At 43.8% G+C, this 19,816-nt stretch overlaps 1 protein-coding gene across 2 annotated transcripts in view; it reads right to left on the bottom strand.

The window, feature by feature from the left end:
* LOC100300059 (neuroligin 4 X-linked) overlaps positions 1–19,816 on the bottom strand; it is a 391,198-nt gene that overhangs the window by 133,847 nt on the left and 237,535 nt on the right. For both annotated transcript variants that reach the window (XM_059883924.1, XM_059883923.1), the window contains one exon: positions 18,790–18,942. In XM_059883924.1, the coding sequence (XP_059739907.1) occupies positions 18,790–18,942 (153 nt within the window). The remainder of the gene's footprint in view (positions 1–18,789; positions 18,943–19,816) is intronic.

The raw sequence follows: 19,816 nt of genomic DNA, 5'->3' as shown, positions 1-19,816 counted from the left end.
ACCCTAATATAAATTCGATTATATAAAAAATAAAACTGACACATTGTCAAATGTTGAGTGCAGAAGAATTTTTCAGTGAACCTTATGTGGGAGCTTTCTCTGATTATCCCAACGACATGGATCCTTGTGTCTCAGAAGATGCCATTTCTTTCGGAATATAGGCCTGATAGGGACGATGTGAATATTATATCAACGAAAAGACAAAAGAAAACCTCAGTGATTGGCATGCGAAGTGCAAATGAAAATCACGGTATGTGAGACAGCTCTCTTGCTTCTGCAGAAGAGTGGATTAAACGCAACATTTCACAAAGATTAGAAGAATTTACAGATGTGTCATCTGTACCTGCTGAATGTCATAACCCCCAAACTCCTGGTGAAATAACAGATTTAATTTTTGGCCAGCCCCCTCTCCCCACCGCCCCCCCAAAAAATCACTGCTCATGAGTATCATTTTCTGCAAAAATCCCCCAGTCAATAATGAGTAAAAGACCCACATAATTTACTTTTTTGCTATTTTACTATAATATTTTTATTAAGTTAATAATTTTAACTTAAAAGATAATGACTTTACTTAGACAGCATGTTAAAAAGCAGAGACATTACTTTTCCAACAAAGGTCTGTCTAGACAAAGCTATGGTTTGTCCAGTGGTCATGTATGGATGTGACAGTTGGACTATAAAGAAAGCTGAGTGCTGAAGAATTGATGCTTTTGAACTGTGGTGTTGGAGAAGACTCTTGAGAGTCCCTTGAATAGCAAGGAGATCCAACCAGTCCATCCTAAAGGACATCAGTTCTGAATATTCATTGGAAGGACTGATGCTGAGGCTAAAACTCTGATACTCTGGCCACCTGATGCGAAGAACTGACTCATTTGAAAAGACCCTGATGCTGGGAAAGATTGAGGGCAGGAGGAGAAGGGGACGACAGAGGATGAGACGGTTGGCTGGCATCACTGACTCGATGGACATGAGTTTGAGTAAACTCCGGGAGTTGGTGATGGACAGGGAGGCCTGGCGTGCTGCAGTCCATGGGGTCACAAAGAGTCAGACATGACTGAGCAACTGAACTGATATGAAATAATGACTTTAGAGTATTGTGATGGATTCTGCCATAAATCTACACGAATCGGCCATAAGCATACATGTATCCCTTCCATCCTGACTCCCCCTCTCCACATCCTTCCCCAAGGCATCCTTCAAGGTTGTCGCAGAGCACTGGCTTTGGGTGTCAAGTCAAACATCAAACTCCCATGTGTCATCTATTTTACACGTGGTAATGTACATGTGTCAGGGCTACTGTCTCAAATCACCCCATCCTCTCCCTCCTCCGCTGAGTGCAAAAGTCTGTTCTTTACGGCTGAGTCTCCACTGCTGCCCCGTGTGTAGGATCGTCAATACCGTGTTTCTAGATTCCATTTATATTTGTTAATACATGATATTTGTCATTCTGACTTACTTCGCTCTGTACAATAGGCTCTAGGGTCATCCACCTAGAGCTTCCCTGGGCTTCCCTTGTGGCTCAGCTGGTAAAGAATCCCCCCACAATGCTGGAGACCTGGGTTCGATCCGTGGGTTGGGAAGATTCCCTGGAGAAGGGAAAGGCTACCCACTCCAGGATTCTGGCCTGGAGAATCCCATTGACTGTAGAGTCCGTGGGGTTGTAAAGAGACTCAACTGAGCGACTTTCACTTTTCCATCCACCTCTTTAAATGGACTCAAGTTCCATTGTGTATATGTACCACTTCTTTATCCATTCATTGGCCACTGGACACCTAGTTTGCTTAGACTAATCTTACATAAGAACCTTCAGTAGACTCAACTGCATTGGAGAAGGAAATGGCAACCCACTCCAGTGTTCTTGCCTGGAGAATCCCAGGGACGGGGGAGCCTGGTGGGCTGCTGCCTATGGGGCCGCACAGAGTCGAACATGACTGAAGTGACTTAGCAGCAGCAGCAGCAGCAGACTCAACTTGAAAGATGGCATGGGCCTTCTTTGAAATCCCCAGAGAGGGCATTAAGAAGCATTTGTAATTGGATTGGTGGAAAGAAAATAGAAAAGTGACAGGTTTTGCTTTATATGCACAGCTTTGTAGTTTAAGACTTCCCTGGGGGCTCAGACAGTAAATCATCTGCCTACAATGTGGGAGACCTGGGTTCAATCCCTGGGGCAGGAAGATCTCCTGGAGAAGGAAATGGCAACCCACTCAAGTATTCTTCCCTGGAAAATCCCATGGACGGAGGAGCCTGGTGGGATACAGTCCATGAGGTCTCAGAGTCAGACACGACTGAGCGACTTCATTTTTCTTTCTTGTAATTTAACAAGACAATGGGAGACACAGCCCTTATGCATTGCTAGAGCAAAGGCATACATTCTGTAGCCAATGAGAAAAAATGCTTTTCCTTCTTTCAAAGCTAGCAGGTACATTTCAAAGGTTAAAAATGATTATAGTTGGTTAAAATATCCATGCAATGACTTGAAGAGAAAAAAAAAAAGCTCTCTTAGAGACTTGTACTGTTTTGTTTTTATAACTATCAAAATCTGATGAAAATATAAAGACATGCACATTGAAAACATTGTTTAAAACCTCTGGTTTTCGTTCAAGGACAAATGCATGCCACTGACAAAACCATCTCTGTTCAAGTTAAGAGACACGGAATGAAAATGAATTCTGCATGGATGACACTGCCATCAGGACATGTTTCAAGAAAATGAAACCTCCGGTACTCGCGAAAAAGCAACAGCTGCTGAGTGTGAGAAGTGGAAATAAACACAATTTCCATAAAATTAGGCATTCAAGGATTTTGACAACTAGGAGTTCACTCATTCTGCAATTGAAAACAAATGTTGGAGTAAATATACTCTCTCCTTTGTGAATGAGGTTTAATTTTGCATTATGAAGTCCAGAACAGAGCCAGGAGAAATCATCCGAAAGGTGTTTATTGTCTGGTAGACAGGCAGAATTAAAAAGCAGAGACACAGCTCTGCAGACAAGGGTCCATATAGTCAAAGCTATGGTTCTAATCCTAAAGGAAATTGATCCTGAATATTCATTGTAAGGACTGATGCTGAAGCGCCAGTACTCTAGCCACCTGATGCGAAGAACTGACTCATTGGAAAAGACCCTGTGCTGGGAAAGACTGAAGGCAGGAGAAGAAGGGGGAGAAAGAGGATGAGGTGAATGGATGGCATCACTGACTCTATGGACATGAGTTTGAGCAAGTTCTGGGAGTTGGTGATGGACCGGGAGGCCTCCCGTGCTGCAGTCCATGGGGTCTCAAAGGGTCAGACAGGACGGAGTGACTGAACATCAACAAATGGTTTCTCCAGTGGTCATGTAGAGAGGTGAGAGTTGGACCATAAAGAAGGCTGAGCCCCGAGGAATTGATGCTTTCCAACTGTGCTGCTGGAGAAGACTCTTGAGAGTCCCTTGGGCTGCAAGGAGATCCAACCATTCAATCCTAAAAAAAAGAACTGAGGCTGAAGCTCCAGTACTTGACCACCTGATGTGAAAGGCTGGCTCACTGCAGAAGACCCTGATGCTGGGAAAGACTGAGGGCAGGAAGAGAAGGGGTCCACAGAGGATGAGATGGTTGGATGGCATCACCGACTCAATGGACACGAGTTTGAGCAAACTCCGGGCAATAGTGAAGGAAAAGGAAGCCTGGTGTGCTGCAGTCCATGAAGTCGCAAGGAGTTAGACATGACTTAGCAACTAAACGGCAGCAAACACTTGGAAGGGAAGTACAACATAAGCTATGACCGCATCCCCCGACCCCAGCCCACAAGGAAGATTGGGTCCATCCTTCGGGTGAAGAAACAAAGCCAGATGCAACTGAGTGTAGGCTTTTCTCAATAAAGAGACAATGCCGCTGTGCCCCTTCGTTCTCAGAGAACAGAGATCCAGAAAGAGCAAGCGGTTCTCAACTGGGTCCATGCGTCCCAAGCCCTCCCCAGCAGGGGACTCTTGGCCATTCCCCGGGCACATGTGTGGCTGTCTTGACTGTAGGCTGGGAAATGTCACTGGAATCCAGAGGGCAAAGGTCAGGGATGCCGTTCAGACCCCACAGTGCACAACAGTGACCCCCCACAAAACAGGAAACATTCCAAATGTCAGGAGTGCAGAGGTCCAGAAACCATGAAATCTGTAATACACTCTGACGTGTGTGTGTCACTTGCTCAGTCATACTCGACTCTTTGTGACCCCAGGGACTGTAGCCCACCAGGCTCCTCTGTCCATGGGATGCTCCAGACAAGGATCTGGAGTGGGTTGCCCTGCCCTCCTCCAGGGGGAATCTTACAACTCAGGGATGCAACCTGTGTCTCTGAGGTCTCCTGCATTGGCAGGCGGGTTCTTTACCACTAGCACCACCTGGGAAGCACAATAATACCCTGGGAGTTAGAGGTCATTTCCTTTCCCAGAATGGAAAGTTAAACCAATTTTAAAAAAAAGGGGGGGGGGCGCCTCAAAAAATACTAGCAAACCAAGCCCAGCAGCATGGAAAATGGATTATACACCGTGACCAAAAGGGGATTTACTGCAGGTTATGATGGCAGTTCAATAGCCCCAAATTGATTAATGTAATATATCAAGAACAAAAACCGCATGGGAATACTCAAAAGAGAAAAAAAAAAAAAAAAACGAACTCAAAAGGAATCTGGTCTAAAACAACGTCTAAAACTGCAGAGCTCTGAACACATAATTGATTAAGGGATTTTTTTGCAGAAACTAAAGTTTAGTTTTGCAGAAACTAAAGTTCAGAGGTCTGTGGCTGCCGAACTTTTAGGTAACGTGAATATTGACACATCTCCATTCAATAACATGTGGGTCATAAAAGGTACATTAATACATCTCTTGTCGATAAGTTGTTAAAAAAAATAGGTATAAATAGGTGTGATTCTGGGTTATGTAAAGACTTGTTAAAGGAAAAAAAGAGCAAAGGGCAAAGGCAGAAAGAGGCAAAAGAAATAAATTCAACTTAACAGCTAAGGAACGTGCATGCAGAACATGTCATCTAAAAATCAAACATTAAAAACCCTCTTCATAAATCAATGCTGAAAACATTGCTATTGCGGTTTAGTCGCAAGGTCATGTTCTGACTCAGTGCGACCCAACAGACCGAATGCCGCCAGGCTCCTCTGTCCATAGGATTTCCCAAGTAAGGATACTGAAATAGGTGGCCATTTTTCTTCTTGAACTAAAAAGTAAATAACTCAAGAAAACATGGGTAAATGGAGGACGTACAAATGGCCACTATTTCAATATTTACATGAGAAGACCACAACAATATTAGCCATCAGAGAAAGCACATAAAAAATGGCAGAGTATTTATACCCACTGCTGCTGCTGCTGCTAAGTGGCTTCAGTCGTGTCCGACTCTGTGCGACCCCATAGACGGCAGCCCACCAGGCTCCCCCGTCCCTGGGATTCTCCAGGCAAGAACACTGGAGTGGGTTGCCATTTCCTTCTCCAGTGCATCAAAGTGAAAAGTGAAAGTGAAGCCGCTCAGTCGTGTCCGACTCTTAGCGACCCCATGGACTGCAGCCCACCAGGACAGCTATAGTCCTAAAGACAGACAAGAACCACTCTTGGCAAGAAAGTAGAGAAACTGGAAACTTTATATTGGAGGGAATATAAACTAGTGCAACCACTTTACAGAACAAATGGGAAGTTAGTCGGATGATTAAAAACGTAGTTAGTCAGATGATTAAAACATAATACCCTAACATAGTACCCAGTAATTTCACTCCTAGGTGAAATTACTCCTATTCGAGAGAAGAGAATATGTATATCCACATGAAAACTTGTATGCAAATGTTCAGAGTGCGATTATTCATCACATCCAAAAATTGGAAAAAAAAATAGAAATCAAAAGATGAATGGATAAATAAAACATTATATCCATGCAATAGAATAATATTTATCCATAAAAATGTAACAAAGCACTCAGGTATGCCACAATGAGGACAGGATCTTGAAAACATTACGTTCAGTGAAAGGCAGACTCAAAATAGCATCTTCTTTGAGTCTACTGAAACATTTCTTCCAGGTTTTGCCGTAACATCTTACGGGAAAACCCAGACGAATGTTTTCGCCAACCCAGTATATGATTCCATTAGCATAAAATGCCCAGAAAAGACAAATCCACAGTGAGAGATGATAGACTGATGATTAAGTTTTGGGAAGTCGGGAAGAATAAATATTGGGTTTCTCCTTGGATGGATGAAAATATTCAACAATTAGAGGGCGTTGATGGTGGTACTTCTCAAATGTGCACCCTGACTAGCAGTTCAGTTCAGTTGCTCAGTCGTGCCCGACTCTTTGGGATCCCATGAATCGCAGCACGCCAGGCCTCCCTGTCCATCACCAACTCCCGGAGTTCACCCAGACTCACGTCCATCGAGTCAGTGATGCCATCCAGCCATCTCATCTTCTGGCGTCCCCTTCTCCTCCTGCACCCTGTCTATAGACTTTTAAATAAAGGATACAGACACTGCAATGTGGGAGACGAAGCAATCCAGTGGCTCATTTACAAGAAGGTGAAGAAGAGGGTGCGGGAAAGGCCATTAAAAGAATTCAGAGTATTCAAAAAACAAGACCCTCCAGAGAACTAAGTCCACGAACTATTGCCACAATGGACAGAGGAAACTAACTGGCATAAGAGGGGAAGAAACCGATAAATATAACTGAAATAAATAGAAGAAAAACATGAATAGCAAGGGGGCAAAAAGGAGATGCAGAAACAGATGAGGCCATTTGCACAAGATTCTTTTTTTCCGGAAAGATGTGAAAGGCCTGGTTTTATCAAAGAAGTATCAATGCTGTAGAAAAAGATGGGTGGTATTTCTAAATTATAAGTTTAGCTTATATAGAAGGGAGAAGAAGACAGGGTAAATGATCAAAAATGGACTGAAATAGGAATCCTTCTGGGGTGTCCTACATGTGTTTGAAAAAGCATAGAATTAAGAAACATACATGTGTGCCTATATCTATTAAATACATACATACTTATCTCTGGATAGTATAACTCTCTATATACAGATATATAACCATCTCTCTCAAGAGTCTTCTCCAACACCACAGTTCAAAAGCATCCATTCTTTGGCGTTCAGCTTTCTTTATAGTCCAACTCTCACATCTATACATGACCACTGGAAAAACCGTAGCCTTGACTAGAGAGACCTTTGTTGGCAAAGTAATGTCTCTGCTTTTTAATATGCTGTCTAGGTTGGTCATAGCTTTTCTTCCAAGGAGCAAGTGTCTTTTAATTTCATGGCTGCAGTCACTATCTGCAGTGATTTTGGAGCCCTGAAAAGTAAAGTCTGACACTGTTTCCCCATCTATTTCCCATGAAGTGATGGGACCAGATGCCATGATCTTAATTTTCTGAATGTTGAGTTTTAAGCCAGCTTTTTCCACTCTCCTCTTTCACTTTCATCAAGAGGCTCTTTAGTTCTTCAAAGAAGTGATACTTTTGAACTGTGGAGTTGGAGAAGACTCTTGAGAGTCCCTTGGACTACAAGGAGATCCAACCAGTCCATCCTAAGGGAAATCAGTCCTGAATGTTCATTGGAAGGACTGATGCTGAAGCTGAAACTCCAATCCTTTGGCCACCTGATGCGAAGAGCTGACTCATTGGAAAAAAACCTGATGTTGGGACAGATGGAAGGCAGGAGTAGAAAGGGAAGACAGAGGATAAGATGGTTGGATGGCATCACCGACTCAGTGGACCTGAGTTTGAGTCAACTCCAGGAGTTGGTGATGGACAGGGAGGCCTGGCATGCTGCAGTCCATGGGGTCGCAGAGAGCTGGACACAACTGAGCAACTGAACTGAACTGAAATGATCTGAACTGAACCATCTCTCTGTATCTGTCTATATACTGTATACATATAACTATCTCTATATGTAACATATACACCTATCTCTTTATTTTTAATCTCTTACTATATCTATATGTCTACCTATCTACCTACCTGTCCACCATCTATCTAGCTACCATCTGTCCTTTCTATGTTTTCTATCTGTATTTATCTATGCATCTTTAACTATCTATGTCTCTACCTACCTACCAACCTGTCTACCTATCTATCACCTATCTATCTAGTATCTATCTTTTCTATTTTATTGACTCTATCTGCCAGATGGCTAAGAAAAAACTCACAACTGAGTTATCTAAACCATGCCTGGGATGTTTTATTAAAGACACAGCGACCACTCTGAGTGACAGAAAGCATTTCTCAATTCAAACGGGAAACATTTCCTTATTCCAAAATCCCTTTTGCAACTCCGATACAAATGTTAGTTCTCTTCGGTAGAACTGGTGGTGTCTTGCTGTGATGTCGTCTCATACCTCTGTCTATGCTCAGGGCTTCCCTGGTGGCTCAGTTGGTAAAGAATCTGCCTGCAGCACAGCAGACCCGGGTTCGAACTCTGGGTTGGGAAGATCCCCTGGAGAAGGCAATGGCGACCCACTCCAGTATTCTTGTCTGGAAAATCCCATGGACGGAGGAGTCTAATGGGTTACAGTCCATGGGATGGCAAAGAGTCGGACACAAATGAGCAGCTAACTTTCACTTCACTTTCAGAATTGGTGGTGTCTCTTAGTGAGGTTATCTCATACCTCTGTCTGTACTGAAACGTGTATCTTTATAACATGCGTGTATATCCTACCTACCTCCCTATGACAAACCCACTGCCCAAGACCTGGATTTTTTCCCCATGATATCAGAACCTAGAATAAAAGCCACTGTACTGAATGCAATAAAAACCAATGCCTGTGACCCCAATTAATGGCATAAAGAGTCTTCCAAATGATGTACTTGCACGAAGACCTCAGGTCATCCGTGTCCAATGTCTGTTACGTCAAAGGGATGCATTTAACATTCCAAAATGCTTTTGAGCTTTTATGCTGAGACTCACACCCTTCTTTCAAAGAACTATTATTATTATTTTTAAATCAAAGGAAAAGCTGCCCAGCTCCTCAGATGGGACTTAATCCAATCCATATGTTACTACGGAATCTTATTTTAAAAAACATGATTGAGGTTTTAGCTCCCTGTACAAAGCAGTCGGACCTGGCAGTTTACCTATTCTATATGCAACAGCTTGAATCTGTTCATCCCAAATTTCTAATCCCTCTGCCCCCTGAGTCCTAGGCAACCACAAGGATGTTCTCAATGGCTGTGAATGTACTTCTGTCTTGTAGGTAAAATCGTTTGTGTTGCAGAGTCCACTTAGAAGTGATTTCATATGGTATTCGTCTTTCTCTTTCTGACTTACTTCACTTCCCATTACGATCTCTCGGTTGGTTGATCCATGTTGCTGCAAATGGAATTGCTTCCTGCTTTTCTACAGCTGTCAGTTATTCGATTATATCGTATATATGCACCATATCTTCTTTATCGACTCATCTGTATCTGTTCATCAGACATTTCCATTGTGTCCATGTCTTAGCTACTGTTAACAGTACTTCTATGAACATAAGGGGTCCTTGTATCTTTTTAAATGAGTTTTGTTTGTGTATGTACCCAGGAATGGGATTGCTGTATCACATGGCAATTCTGTTTCTGGTTTTTTGGGGCATCTCCATGTCATGTTCCGCAGTGGCTTTGCCAAGTTATATTCCCATCAACAGTGCAGGAGGCTTCCCTTTCCTCTGCACCCTCTATAGCGTTTGCTATTTGTAAACTTTTTAATGATAGCCACGCTGACTGGTGTGAACAGATACCTCATTATAGTTTTGATTTGCATTTCTCTCATGATTGGCAATTTGGAGTACCTCTTCAAGTCACACTTTCATATTAGTTTTCTATGTGAGTGCATGTCTGTATACTCTTTGAAAGCACAGCCTTTGATTTCTCTATAATGCTGTAAAAAAAACAATAACCAGTGATGGACGGGGGGGCTGGCGTGCTGCGATTCATGGAGTCGCAGAGAGTCGGACACGACTGAGCAACTAAATTGAACCGAACTGATGGATTGAAATTTTTTTTTTAAATATGATTTACATTGTTAAATGCATAGCACATCTGCCATTTCTGGGTTACATTTTAAGCCTTAAAATATTCTCTTTGAGGACATCCTGGTCGTCCAGAGGTTAAGACTTCACTTTTCACTGCAGGGGGTGAGAGTTCAATCCCCTGGTCAAGGAGCGAAGATCCCAGTAAGCTAAGATGCCTCAGGGCCAAATAAGCAGAGTATAAAACAGAAGCAATACTGTAACAGAATTCCATAAAGACTTTAAAACGGTACACATCCAAAACCAGAAAAACATATTCTCTCTGATCCCTGTGTACCCAAGGATTTATTTTCATAAAGACCATGATGGAAAGTCCAGTGTGTGAGAGGGAAAAAGAAAAAGAAACATGGTCTGCAGGCCAGAATGTGTACAGTCTTGGAGCGTTTCAGCCCCAAGGGTCTTTCAAGTTCACACTCCAATTGCCTTTTAGAGACTTTTTTCAATGATCTGACTTAGGACTAAGGACTAATTCTTTAACTACATGTGAGAGAGGAAGAAAGGGTATGCAGGAAAAAAGCAGGTATGTCTCTTACCAGTGTTAGTTAAAAATCATTTCAGGAATCATTGCCTGAAACTGAATTTCAGGCTCACCCCAATCAAGCAAATGTTGGAGGCTCTCAAATTCAACACTACTCCTCGGAACTCACCAGTTTTTTGTTTTTTTTTTTAATCACACTACACCGTCTTCTTCCCAACTCAAATACCAGTCACACCTTTCTTTCCTTTCCATTTTTTTTTAAAGTCATGACTCAGAGCATATTATTTTTAAAAAATTTTTTTGGCTGTGCAGCGTACAGAATCTTAGTTCCTTAATGAGGAAACTAAATTGGGGACCTTCTGCTGCATGGTGGGAGCACAGAGTCTTAAACACTGGACCACGAGCGAAGTCTCACACGTTTCATTTAGAATGATGTTTGTGTGTTTATCCCTGTGAAGACAGAAACCACCCTTTAACGAAGGAAAATCGATCAGCCCCTCTTTTGCTGTGTGCAAAGCCAAAGGAAGAAAGGGCACAGGCAGAGAAACTGGATTCTTTCTTTCAGAATGAGTCATCATCGCAGACTCTGTTTGCGAGGCAAACGTCCAAGAAAACATCCAAGAAAGAGCACTGTTTCACGGACGCCCTGGGTGATCATTAGCAAAAGTTCATGCTGCTGCTGCTGCTGCTGCTAAGTCGCTTCAGTCGTGTCCGACTCTGTGCGACCCCGTAGACGGCAGCCCATGAGGCTCCCCCGTCCCTGGGATTCTCCAGGCAAGAACACTGGAGCAGGTTGCCATTTCCTTCTCCAGTGCATGAAAGTGAAAAGTGAAAGGGAAGTCACTCAGTCGTGTCCGACTCTTTGCGACCCATCGACTGCAGCCCACCAGGCTCCTCCATCCATGGGATTTTCCAGGCAAGAGTACTGGAGTGGGGTGCCATTGCCTTCTCCGAAAAGTTCATGTGACACCCTCAAATCAGTTAACTGCAACATATGGGCTCCCCCGGTGGCTTAGATGGTAAAGAATATGCTTGTAATGTGCGAGACCTGGGTTCAGTCACGGGGTTGTGAAGATCCCTTGGAGGAGGGCACAGCAACCCACTGCAGCATTCTTGTCTGGAGAATTCCCATGGACAGAGGAGCCTGGAGGGCTGTAGTCCACGGGGTTGCAAAGAGTTGGACATGACTGAGCGACTAAGCACATACATGTGCTGTTTAACGTAATTAATGAATTTATATATTTATTTTTGGCTGAGTCGAGTCTTAGTTGCAGAATGTGGGATCTTTTGTTGAGGCATTCGAGGGTTCAGGTGCCCCAGGGCATATAGGATCTTAGATCCTGGACCAGGGATCAAACCTGTGTCTTCTGCATCAGAAGGTGGCTTCCAAACCAATGGACAGCCAGGGAAGTCCCAACATGTGCTTTCAGAATAGACTCTTCTATCAAAGATGTCTGAACGCTGTGATTTCCAAAAGAGACTATGCATGCAAAAATAACAAGGCAACTTCTTTGAAGAAATTCTGAATCATTCAAGAGTTGGAGGAAATTCCCTATCATACGATAATCAATAATTTTGTGCATTTGAGATCGAACAAAAAAATCTTTTCTATTGTAGCTTCTCATCACCCGTCAAATTCATTGCCACCCCTCAGTGCCTTTATCTGCTGCAGAGTATTACTTTTCTCTGTGGCATCACCGACTTGATGGACATGAGCTTGAGAATGCTCTGGGAGTTGGTGACGGACAGGGAGGAGGCCTGGGATGCTGCAGTCCATGGGGTCGCAAAGAGTCAGACACGCCTGAGAGACTGAACTGAAGTGACATCTATCTCATGACCACTATGGTTCTTTATCCCACCATAATGCTTTCCCTATCTACCCTCCTCATGCGCTTCTAAAATCCCAGAAATAGAGCATTCACTGTCAACCTAACCTCCTCCTTATGTGCGGGACAAATCAACAAATGCAATGGGCATTTTCATCCACCAGGAGGCAGAAGAGGAAAACCTAAGTCAATGATCAGAGACATGAAACCTGACTTTTTTGTCCAAGGTCCTGGTACTTATCAACACACCAGCAACAATAGACACCAGATTGACAGTTTCCCAGCGAGTATTAAATGTACACAGAGCTACTGATGAAGATGACGAAAGACCTTCTGTTTAGCAGAGGGGAGGGATAAGCATCTTGTTTTTTTCCTCTATTGCAAAACTTTTGGATCACGGAAGGCTTGACAGAGCAGTGTAAAGAACCCACCTGCCAAGGCAGGAGACAAAAGAGACGTGGGTTCGATCCCTGGGTGGGGAAGATCCCTTGGAGGAGGGCATGGAAAACCTCTCTAGTATCCTTACCTGTAGAATCCCGTGGACAGAGAAGCCTGGTAGGCTACAGTCCACGGGGGTCACAAGGAATGGGACACGACCGAGCGACTAACACTTCCCCTTTCTTTCCAGTATTCTTGCCTGGGAAATCCCAGGGACAGAGGAGCCTGGTGGTCTACAGCACATGCAGTGATGACGAGTCAAAGTCAACTGAGTGACTGAGCACTCTGACTAGACCAAGGAAGCTTGACCTTCTTCCCTGCTGCAGGGTGTCCGTCCTATATAACTATGTCATCTTGACTCTAATGGATATACCTTCCTCCATCCCCCACTCCCTCTAGAACAACATCAGTGATCACTGCAGACACAGAGGCTGGAAGCCTGTTTGCAGGCTGGCCAATCACCCCCACGCACACCCACCACGGAGGGTCTTACTCTAAGGGCTTCCACTGGCTCCTTCCATCCCCATTTGGCTTCGCGGTTCAGTCTCTCAGTCATGTCCGACTCTTTTCGACCCCATGGGCTGCAGCATGCCACACCTCCCTGTGCATCACCAACTCCAGGAGCTTGCTCAAACTCATGTCCATCGAGTCGGTGATGCCGTTCAGCCATCTCATCCTCTGCTGCCCCCTTCTCCTCCTGCCTTCAGTCTTTCCCAGCATCGGGAGTTGTGAGCGGTCCTACATAAAGTCTCTGGACACTCCCGATTTTCTCAGACCTCCTGTACTTCTTCACATTTGCTTGTCTTTCCCCTCGGGGCAATACCTTATATTTCCTCTATCCATGCAGCTTCTCCCGTCACTGACTAGTGAAGACGTTCTCTCTGGAGGATGAGAAGGCAAGTTTTTCAAGGTGGAAATCTAACCAGAGGGAACCTGATAGGTGAGACAAGAGAATGGACTTGGGAGGGAAGCATGAAGATGCCACAAGGGAGAGATGGTTTGTTTTTTTTTTCCTTTATGGATATGTTGGTGAAGTTTTGGGGGCTTCCCAGGTGGCAGTAGGGATAAAGAATTCATCCGCTAATGCAGGAGAGACAAGAGGATCACTGGGGTAAAGAGATCACTGGGTGAGAAAGATCCCCTGGAGTAACAAGTGGCAACCTACTCCAGTATTCTCTTTTTTTTCTCCCCAGTCCAGTTATTCTTTCCTGAAAAATTCCACGGACAGAGGAGCCTGGAGGGCTACAATCCATGGGATTGTAAAGAGTTGGACATGACTTAGCAACAGAGCGTGAGTGGGCGTGCACACACACACACAAACTTTTGACCTGATGGGAAAATGACTTCCATGAGAAATCCAAAAGAAAATCTGTAGGAAAAGATAAAGTCAAATAAAGAATAAAGATTTACAGGGGGGGAAATGGTCAAAGTACCAAACAGTAGATGGCATCTTCAACTCTTAAGTGAAAAAGAAATGTACATACCAGCTAAATAGAAAACTGACGTTTTTCAGCAGAGAAAGAGCCGGAATGTTTTAATAGAAGGGAGCCACTGAGTTGCCCAGATGGAAATTTGCTTGTGTGTGCATGAAAAGTGAGCATGTGTTTCTGATGTTCTGGGAATCCTTGAAAAAAGGCAGTTATATACCACGGTATGGGTGACATTTCATCAGACTGTAACATACTCGTCAGGCGAGAAGTCTGATGAAGTCGTTCGTTAGGTCAGTGGTCTTAATGCCACGCGTGGGTCAAAGACAGGAAGAGTACAATTAAGTGGGCTTCAGAGGTTAGACACTGGATGGGTGGACAAAGCCTTGGATCTACTGCAACAAGAGCCTTGCTTTTTTCAAACACCATGGCTGGGGGCACACATCATATTACGAAGACGTGTCACAGTGGCCCGTCAATAGAGATTTTAAGGCAACTGTATCAGCAATCAAGGACCCGCTCTCAGGAATACAAAACCACACTGAAAGCCCAGCAGCAATATTAACATTTCCCAAAGAGTCCTAGATTAGACAATAAATTAGGTGCTCACTAGCTAACCAAGGTTTTCGTTAGGCAGTCCTGATGAAAGAAAATATTCCTTGTCTGAAAAGCAAATGTGGGGATAATCTCATTGACCTCCTATTACAAGTGCTTTATCCTTGTTTTTCGAAAGAATGATAAATGGAAATTTAGGTGGTATTGGATAGATACTACAACATTACATTTTTGGCTACTTTTTCCCCGCCTCCCAGTGACTCAACAGTGACGTTAATAAGATGTCCAAGGCTATTAATAACACTGGAAATTTTTCCGTAACTGGGCTTAATGGTCAGTACCATCACTGACTCAGTGGACACGAGTTTGACCAAATTCCGAGAGATGGTGAAGGACAAGGAAGCCTGGCATGCTGCAGTCCATGGGGTGGCAGAGAGTCAGCTGAGCAGCTGAGCAACAGCAGCAAGTCCTGGGCTATCAAACCTCGCAAGCACAAAGCCACTGGATGGTCAAGTGGTGTGCACAATCACCTCGCAAGGGACAGAACAGAACCACCTTTTACAGAGATTCAGGAAATGTTAGCTGACTCTTCTCAATGTAACAGGACAGACAGCAAGTGGAGAGAAGGTCCCACTGCATTTTTATTCCATGCCAGTGTCCTGTTTTCTTTCTGACCATCATTCATTTTTCAAAACTTCTCTTTGAGGGTAGGAAAACAGAATTTGTTACTCTGTAAAAAATTTAAAAAAGCAGTAATCATCTCAAACAATGCTTTTCCATTCCTTAGGCAGAAAAACAGCATTTCGGCATGTACAACTTTTTGAAGAAAAAAGATGATTTCTATGTTTTGGTAAAATAAATGTCTACTCCTATGAAAAGCTCTAATACAGATGATCGTCACAGCGGATGCTGTGCCATTTCATTGACTCATTAAAAAAAATAAATATCTGCATGCCAACAGTTTGAAATATTTTCACACAACGATAATAGCAATTTTCCCTGCAAGCAAAGAAGTTAAACGACCACCTCCTGGTTTGCAAGAGGACAGCAGTCCACGCAAGATGTCTGAGAAAGATTGACCGAGTCACGCTTGAACGAAATCTATCGCCCCGTACAATCGGCCAAGTTGGCACACGTTCACACCTTCAGATAAAAGGGGGTCTGTGGTGTTGGGCTTCACACGAACTCATTCGCGGAATGTAAATAGACTGTCTCGGGGATGCTAAATTGCTTCTTTCATTTCCTCGCCGTGACTCTTGCAGCTTCTGTGCTGCCCTCCCCAAGATTTGTTTCTTCTAACTCTCAGCAGCAGAAGGTAAACTTAAAACGGTTCAGATGAGGAAAGTTAGAATCGGAAGCTTTTTTCCTTTCTTTTTAAAAAAAAGGAAGAAAAAGAAAAGAAGGTGTGTGTAAATCCCACAGAATTGTTCCAGATTCAAAAAACGGGCCAAACAGATAAGAGATCACCGCGTAAAGCCGCTCAATACCAGCTGGGCGTTAGAGAGGGGACAGGCGTCGATTTCTCTTGAAATCTAACCTTTTAAGTTGCATCAGCGCCACGGCGTTCAGGCGAGACAATGTTTTGCTATTCCTGCAAAGCGAGAGCTTGCCCAAAACCACGGCCCCGATCAGAAAGCGCCAACGGGAGCTGGTGATGCTCCATACAGACCCCCACACTGCGCTCTTTGAAAGCGCTGCCAGGGGTCACGCGGTGGTCCCTGGCTTCCTCTGCCCACCTCGTCCTGAGAATGGACCTTTTGTGAGGGATCACGGAACACCACTTCCTGTCTCAAACACCAGTAGCCAAGGCAACTCCCCAGAGGATTCTGAAGCAAACAAACAAGAAAATACTCAGAGGGGCATGCGATCCACAGTCTTCGAAACGAACGGAAATGACAAAGATTTGGCTCGGAGCACCAGCGTGAGAAAAGAAAAGGAAATAAAGATCACGAAACGAGAAGGCTCTAGACGCTGAGTGATGCTGTCTACCATCTCCTCCTCTGTCGCCCCCTTCTCCTCCCGCCCTCAGTCTTTGCCAGTGAGTCAGTTCTTCGCATCAGCTGGCCAAAGGATTGGAGTTTCAGCTTCAGCATCAGTCCTTCCAATGAATATTCAGGACTGATCTCCTTTAGGATGGACTGGTTGCATCTCCCTGCAGTCCAAGGGACTCTCAAGAGTCTTCTCCAACACCACAGTTCAAAAGCATCAATCCTTCGGTGCCCAGCCTTCTTTATGGTCCAACTCTCACATCCATACCTGACTATTGGAAAAATCTAAATAGCTTTGACTACACGGACCTTTGTCAGCAAAGTAATGTCTCTGCTTTTTAATATGCTGACTAGGTTGGTCAGTTTTTCTTCCAAAGAGCATGTGTCTTTTAATTTCATGGCTGCAGTCACCATCTCCAGAGATTTTGGAGTCCAAGACAATAAGATAAATAAGTAATGTCTGTCACTGTTTCCCTTTTGAAAACCTGAAATTTCAAGTACTCTATGGCTGTTCCCAAAGGTACAAGTGTGCAGACATCTTGCATGTTTCAATTAGAAAGTCACTTCAACAACTGTCCCACTTCCCTGGGGTCTTCTATACGTCAGTGTTTTACTGGTGAATGAAACGAAATGCTCACAACAAAATTCAAACATCAAGTTGAAAATAAAATATTCTTGGTGATACCTGTGTATCTGGAGAAAACATTTTCAATGTTTTCTTGTTTGACGCAATTCCTTGAGTCCAGATTTTTTTTTTTTTTTACCATAAACATCCTATAACACACAGATCTCTTTCTCACAGCCACACTGTTACAAATTCAATTTTCTGCACCATCTCAATGCATCGTTTTTCCCTCTGCCTTGCTACTAGGCTTGCAGAATCTTAGTTCCCTGACCATGGATTAAACACGTACCCCCTGCAGTGGAAGCTCAGAGTCTCAACCACTAGATCACCAGGGAAGCCCCCTCAGTGCATTTTTGCCTAGAAAATAAATGCGCTTACATAGACCATGCATATTCTTCATGAACTGACCAAGAGCAGGAAAAACCACAGCAGATAAGCCTCAAAACATTGCCATCAAAATGCTATTTTTTTTGCAACCATACTGTTCGTGAAAATGAATAGAATACCAAAACAACAGATTGCTGCTCTTGAATTCCTACGCTCTTAGCCAAGGTCTTCTCATAGTCAATTGTAAAATTTACACAAAATGAAATATCAGCAAGTTGCAAAATTCAAATAAGAGTATTTCATCACACGACAATGCAAGTCATGTGACCACCTACCGCCTCTCGTCTTCAAGATCCACTAGATACACAATATCCTAGAGAGTAAGTAAAAGCGTTTCCAACTCATGATCAACACAGCCACAAAACCACAAAAGCGCATGTATATGGCCCATTGTCCACTTTATCGAGTTATCACCTGTTACCTAACGCTTTATCAGACAGCACCCAACTGTGTTCACACAACAGGCTTATGTCAGCCAAGCCCAGAGAAAGAAAAGTACTTTCCATAACATCCCAAGTTCATTCGATGACCCAGGAGGCTGAATCTGTTGGAGGAGGGTTCAAGGAAAAGAAACCATTGGATTAAAATGTGAAAATGAAACAAAAAAGAAAATGGATGGTGCTACCTGAAAGTCAGGGAAGGAATGTAGCTTGTAGCATGAAGTGAGGTTTGTAGCAGAAAATTCCTAGGCGTTGGAGTAACATGCGTGGAAGCAACGAAGCCCACAAAACAAGAAGCAAAATTTTCTCACGGTTGAGGACAGTCCAAGGGAATGAAGTCTCTGGATGAAAATATGAAAAGTAACAGAAACGAACCAAAAAGGAAATGTGAAAGTTACGCAACAGATGCATCTTTAGCGTGATAAAAAAGAAAACCGACGGACCGACCGACGGTGCGCCGTGAAAGTGATGGAACAGATGCCTCTTGGAGCATTAAGTGAGGTTTCTAGCAGAGATTCCTAGGAACTGCAGTAACATTCGTGGAAGCAAGGAACCCCCACAGAACAAGAAGCAGAACTCACGCGTGGTCAGCAGGCGCTCACTCACCTAGGATCCCCAGCCGGTAGTTAATCGTGATGACGATGACGTTGCCGTAGCTGGCCAGGATGCTGCCGTCGATCATGTTGCCCGTGCCCTCCATGTAGGACCCGCCGTGGATGTACACCATCACCGGCTTCTTGCTGTTCTGATCATGGATGTCTGCAAGAAAGAGCCAAGTAAGGGGAAAAAAAAAATCACACTGATTAACCGAGACTCGGCCAAAAGACGTGAGTGACTTTCCCTAGTTGGGATGGGAATCCATCGCGTGGCCCTTTCTTGAATTAGGAATACCTCAGTTCAGATGGTCAGATGGCATCATGGACTCGACGGACATGAGTCTGAGCAAACTCTGGGAGGTGCGGAAGGACAGGGAAGCCTAGCATCGCAAAGAGTCGGACAAGACTGAGCAACTAAAACAACAGTTAAGATGGTTAAGGATAATAGTCGATGCTGCTACATTTTCTACTCATAGAAATGATGCAGACGTTGGAATGAACTTGTATGTATGGGTATGCTTCCATATGTACCTATCACACTACAGATTTAACCACTGAGATGAATGAATCACTTCTTCCCTACGTAGTAATCAAACCCCAGAAGGAGACATGCACTGAAGAAGCCCATGGCTTCTATTAGTGGTACAGAATTTGTTTGCAATGCAGGAGACCCGGGTTTCATCCCTGGGATGTCAAGATCCCCTGGAGAAGGGCATGCAACTCACGCCAGTGTTCCTGCCTGGAGAATCCCATGGACACAGGAGCCTGGTGGGCTACAGTCCATGGAGTCACAAAGAGTCGGACACGACTCAGCAACTAACACACATACATAGTATCTACTAAAGCATATATTTTAATTATCTAAGTTAGTGCAAAGTCAACTTCAAAATTATCAATTTTTACTGTAACTGCCTTCTTCAGTCAAACATTTGAGCTTCAAGATCCACTTTCGACTTAACGATGAGAACATAATGCTAGTAGTGAAACCCCAAGCTCTCGATACACTATTGCAAGAAGAAAACAATGGTTAAAAATGA

The sequence above is a fragment of the Bos taurus genome, chromosome X, assembly GCF_002263795.3.
Source record: "Bos taurus isolate L1 Dominette 01449 registration number 42190680 breed Hereford chromosome X, ARS-UCD2.0, whole genome shotgun sequence".
NCBI classification, from domain to species: domain Eukaryota; kingdom Metazoa; phylum Chordata; class Mammalia; order Artiodactyla; family Bovidae; genus Bos; species Bos taurus.
This window is presented reverse-complemented; position numbering and strand designations above follow the sequence as displayed.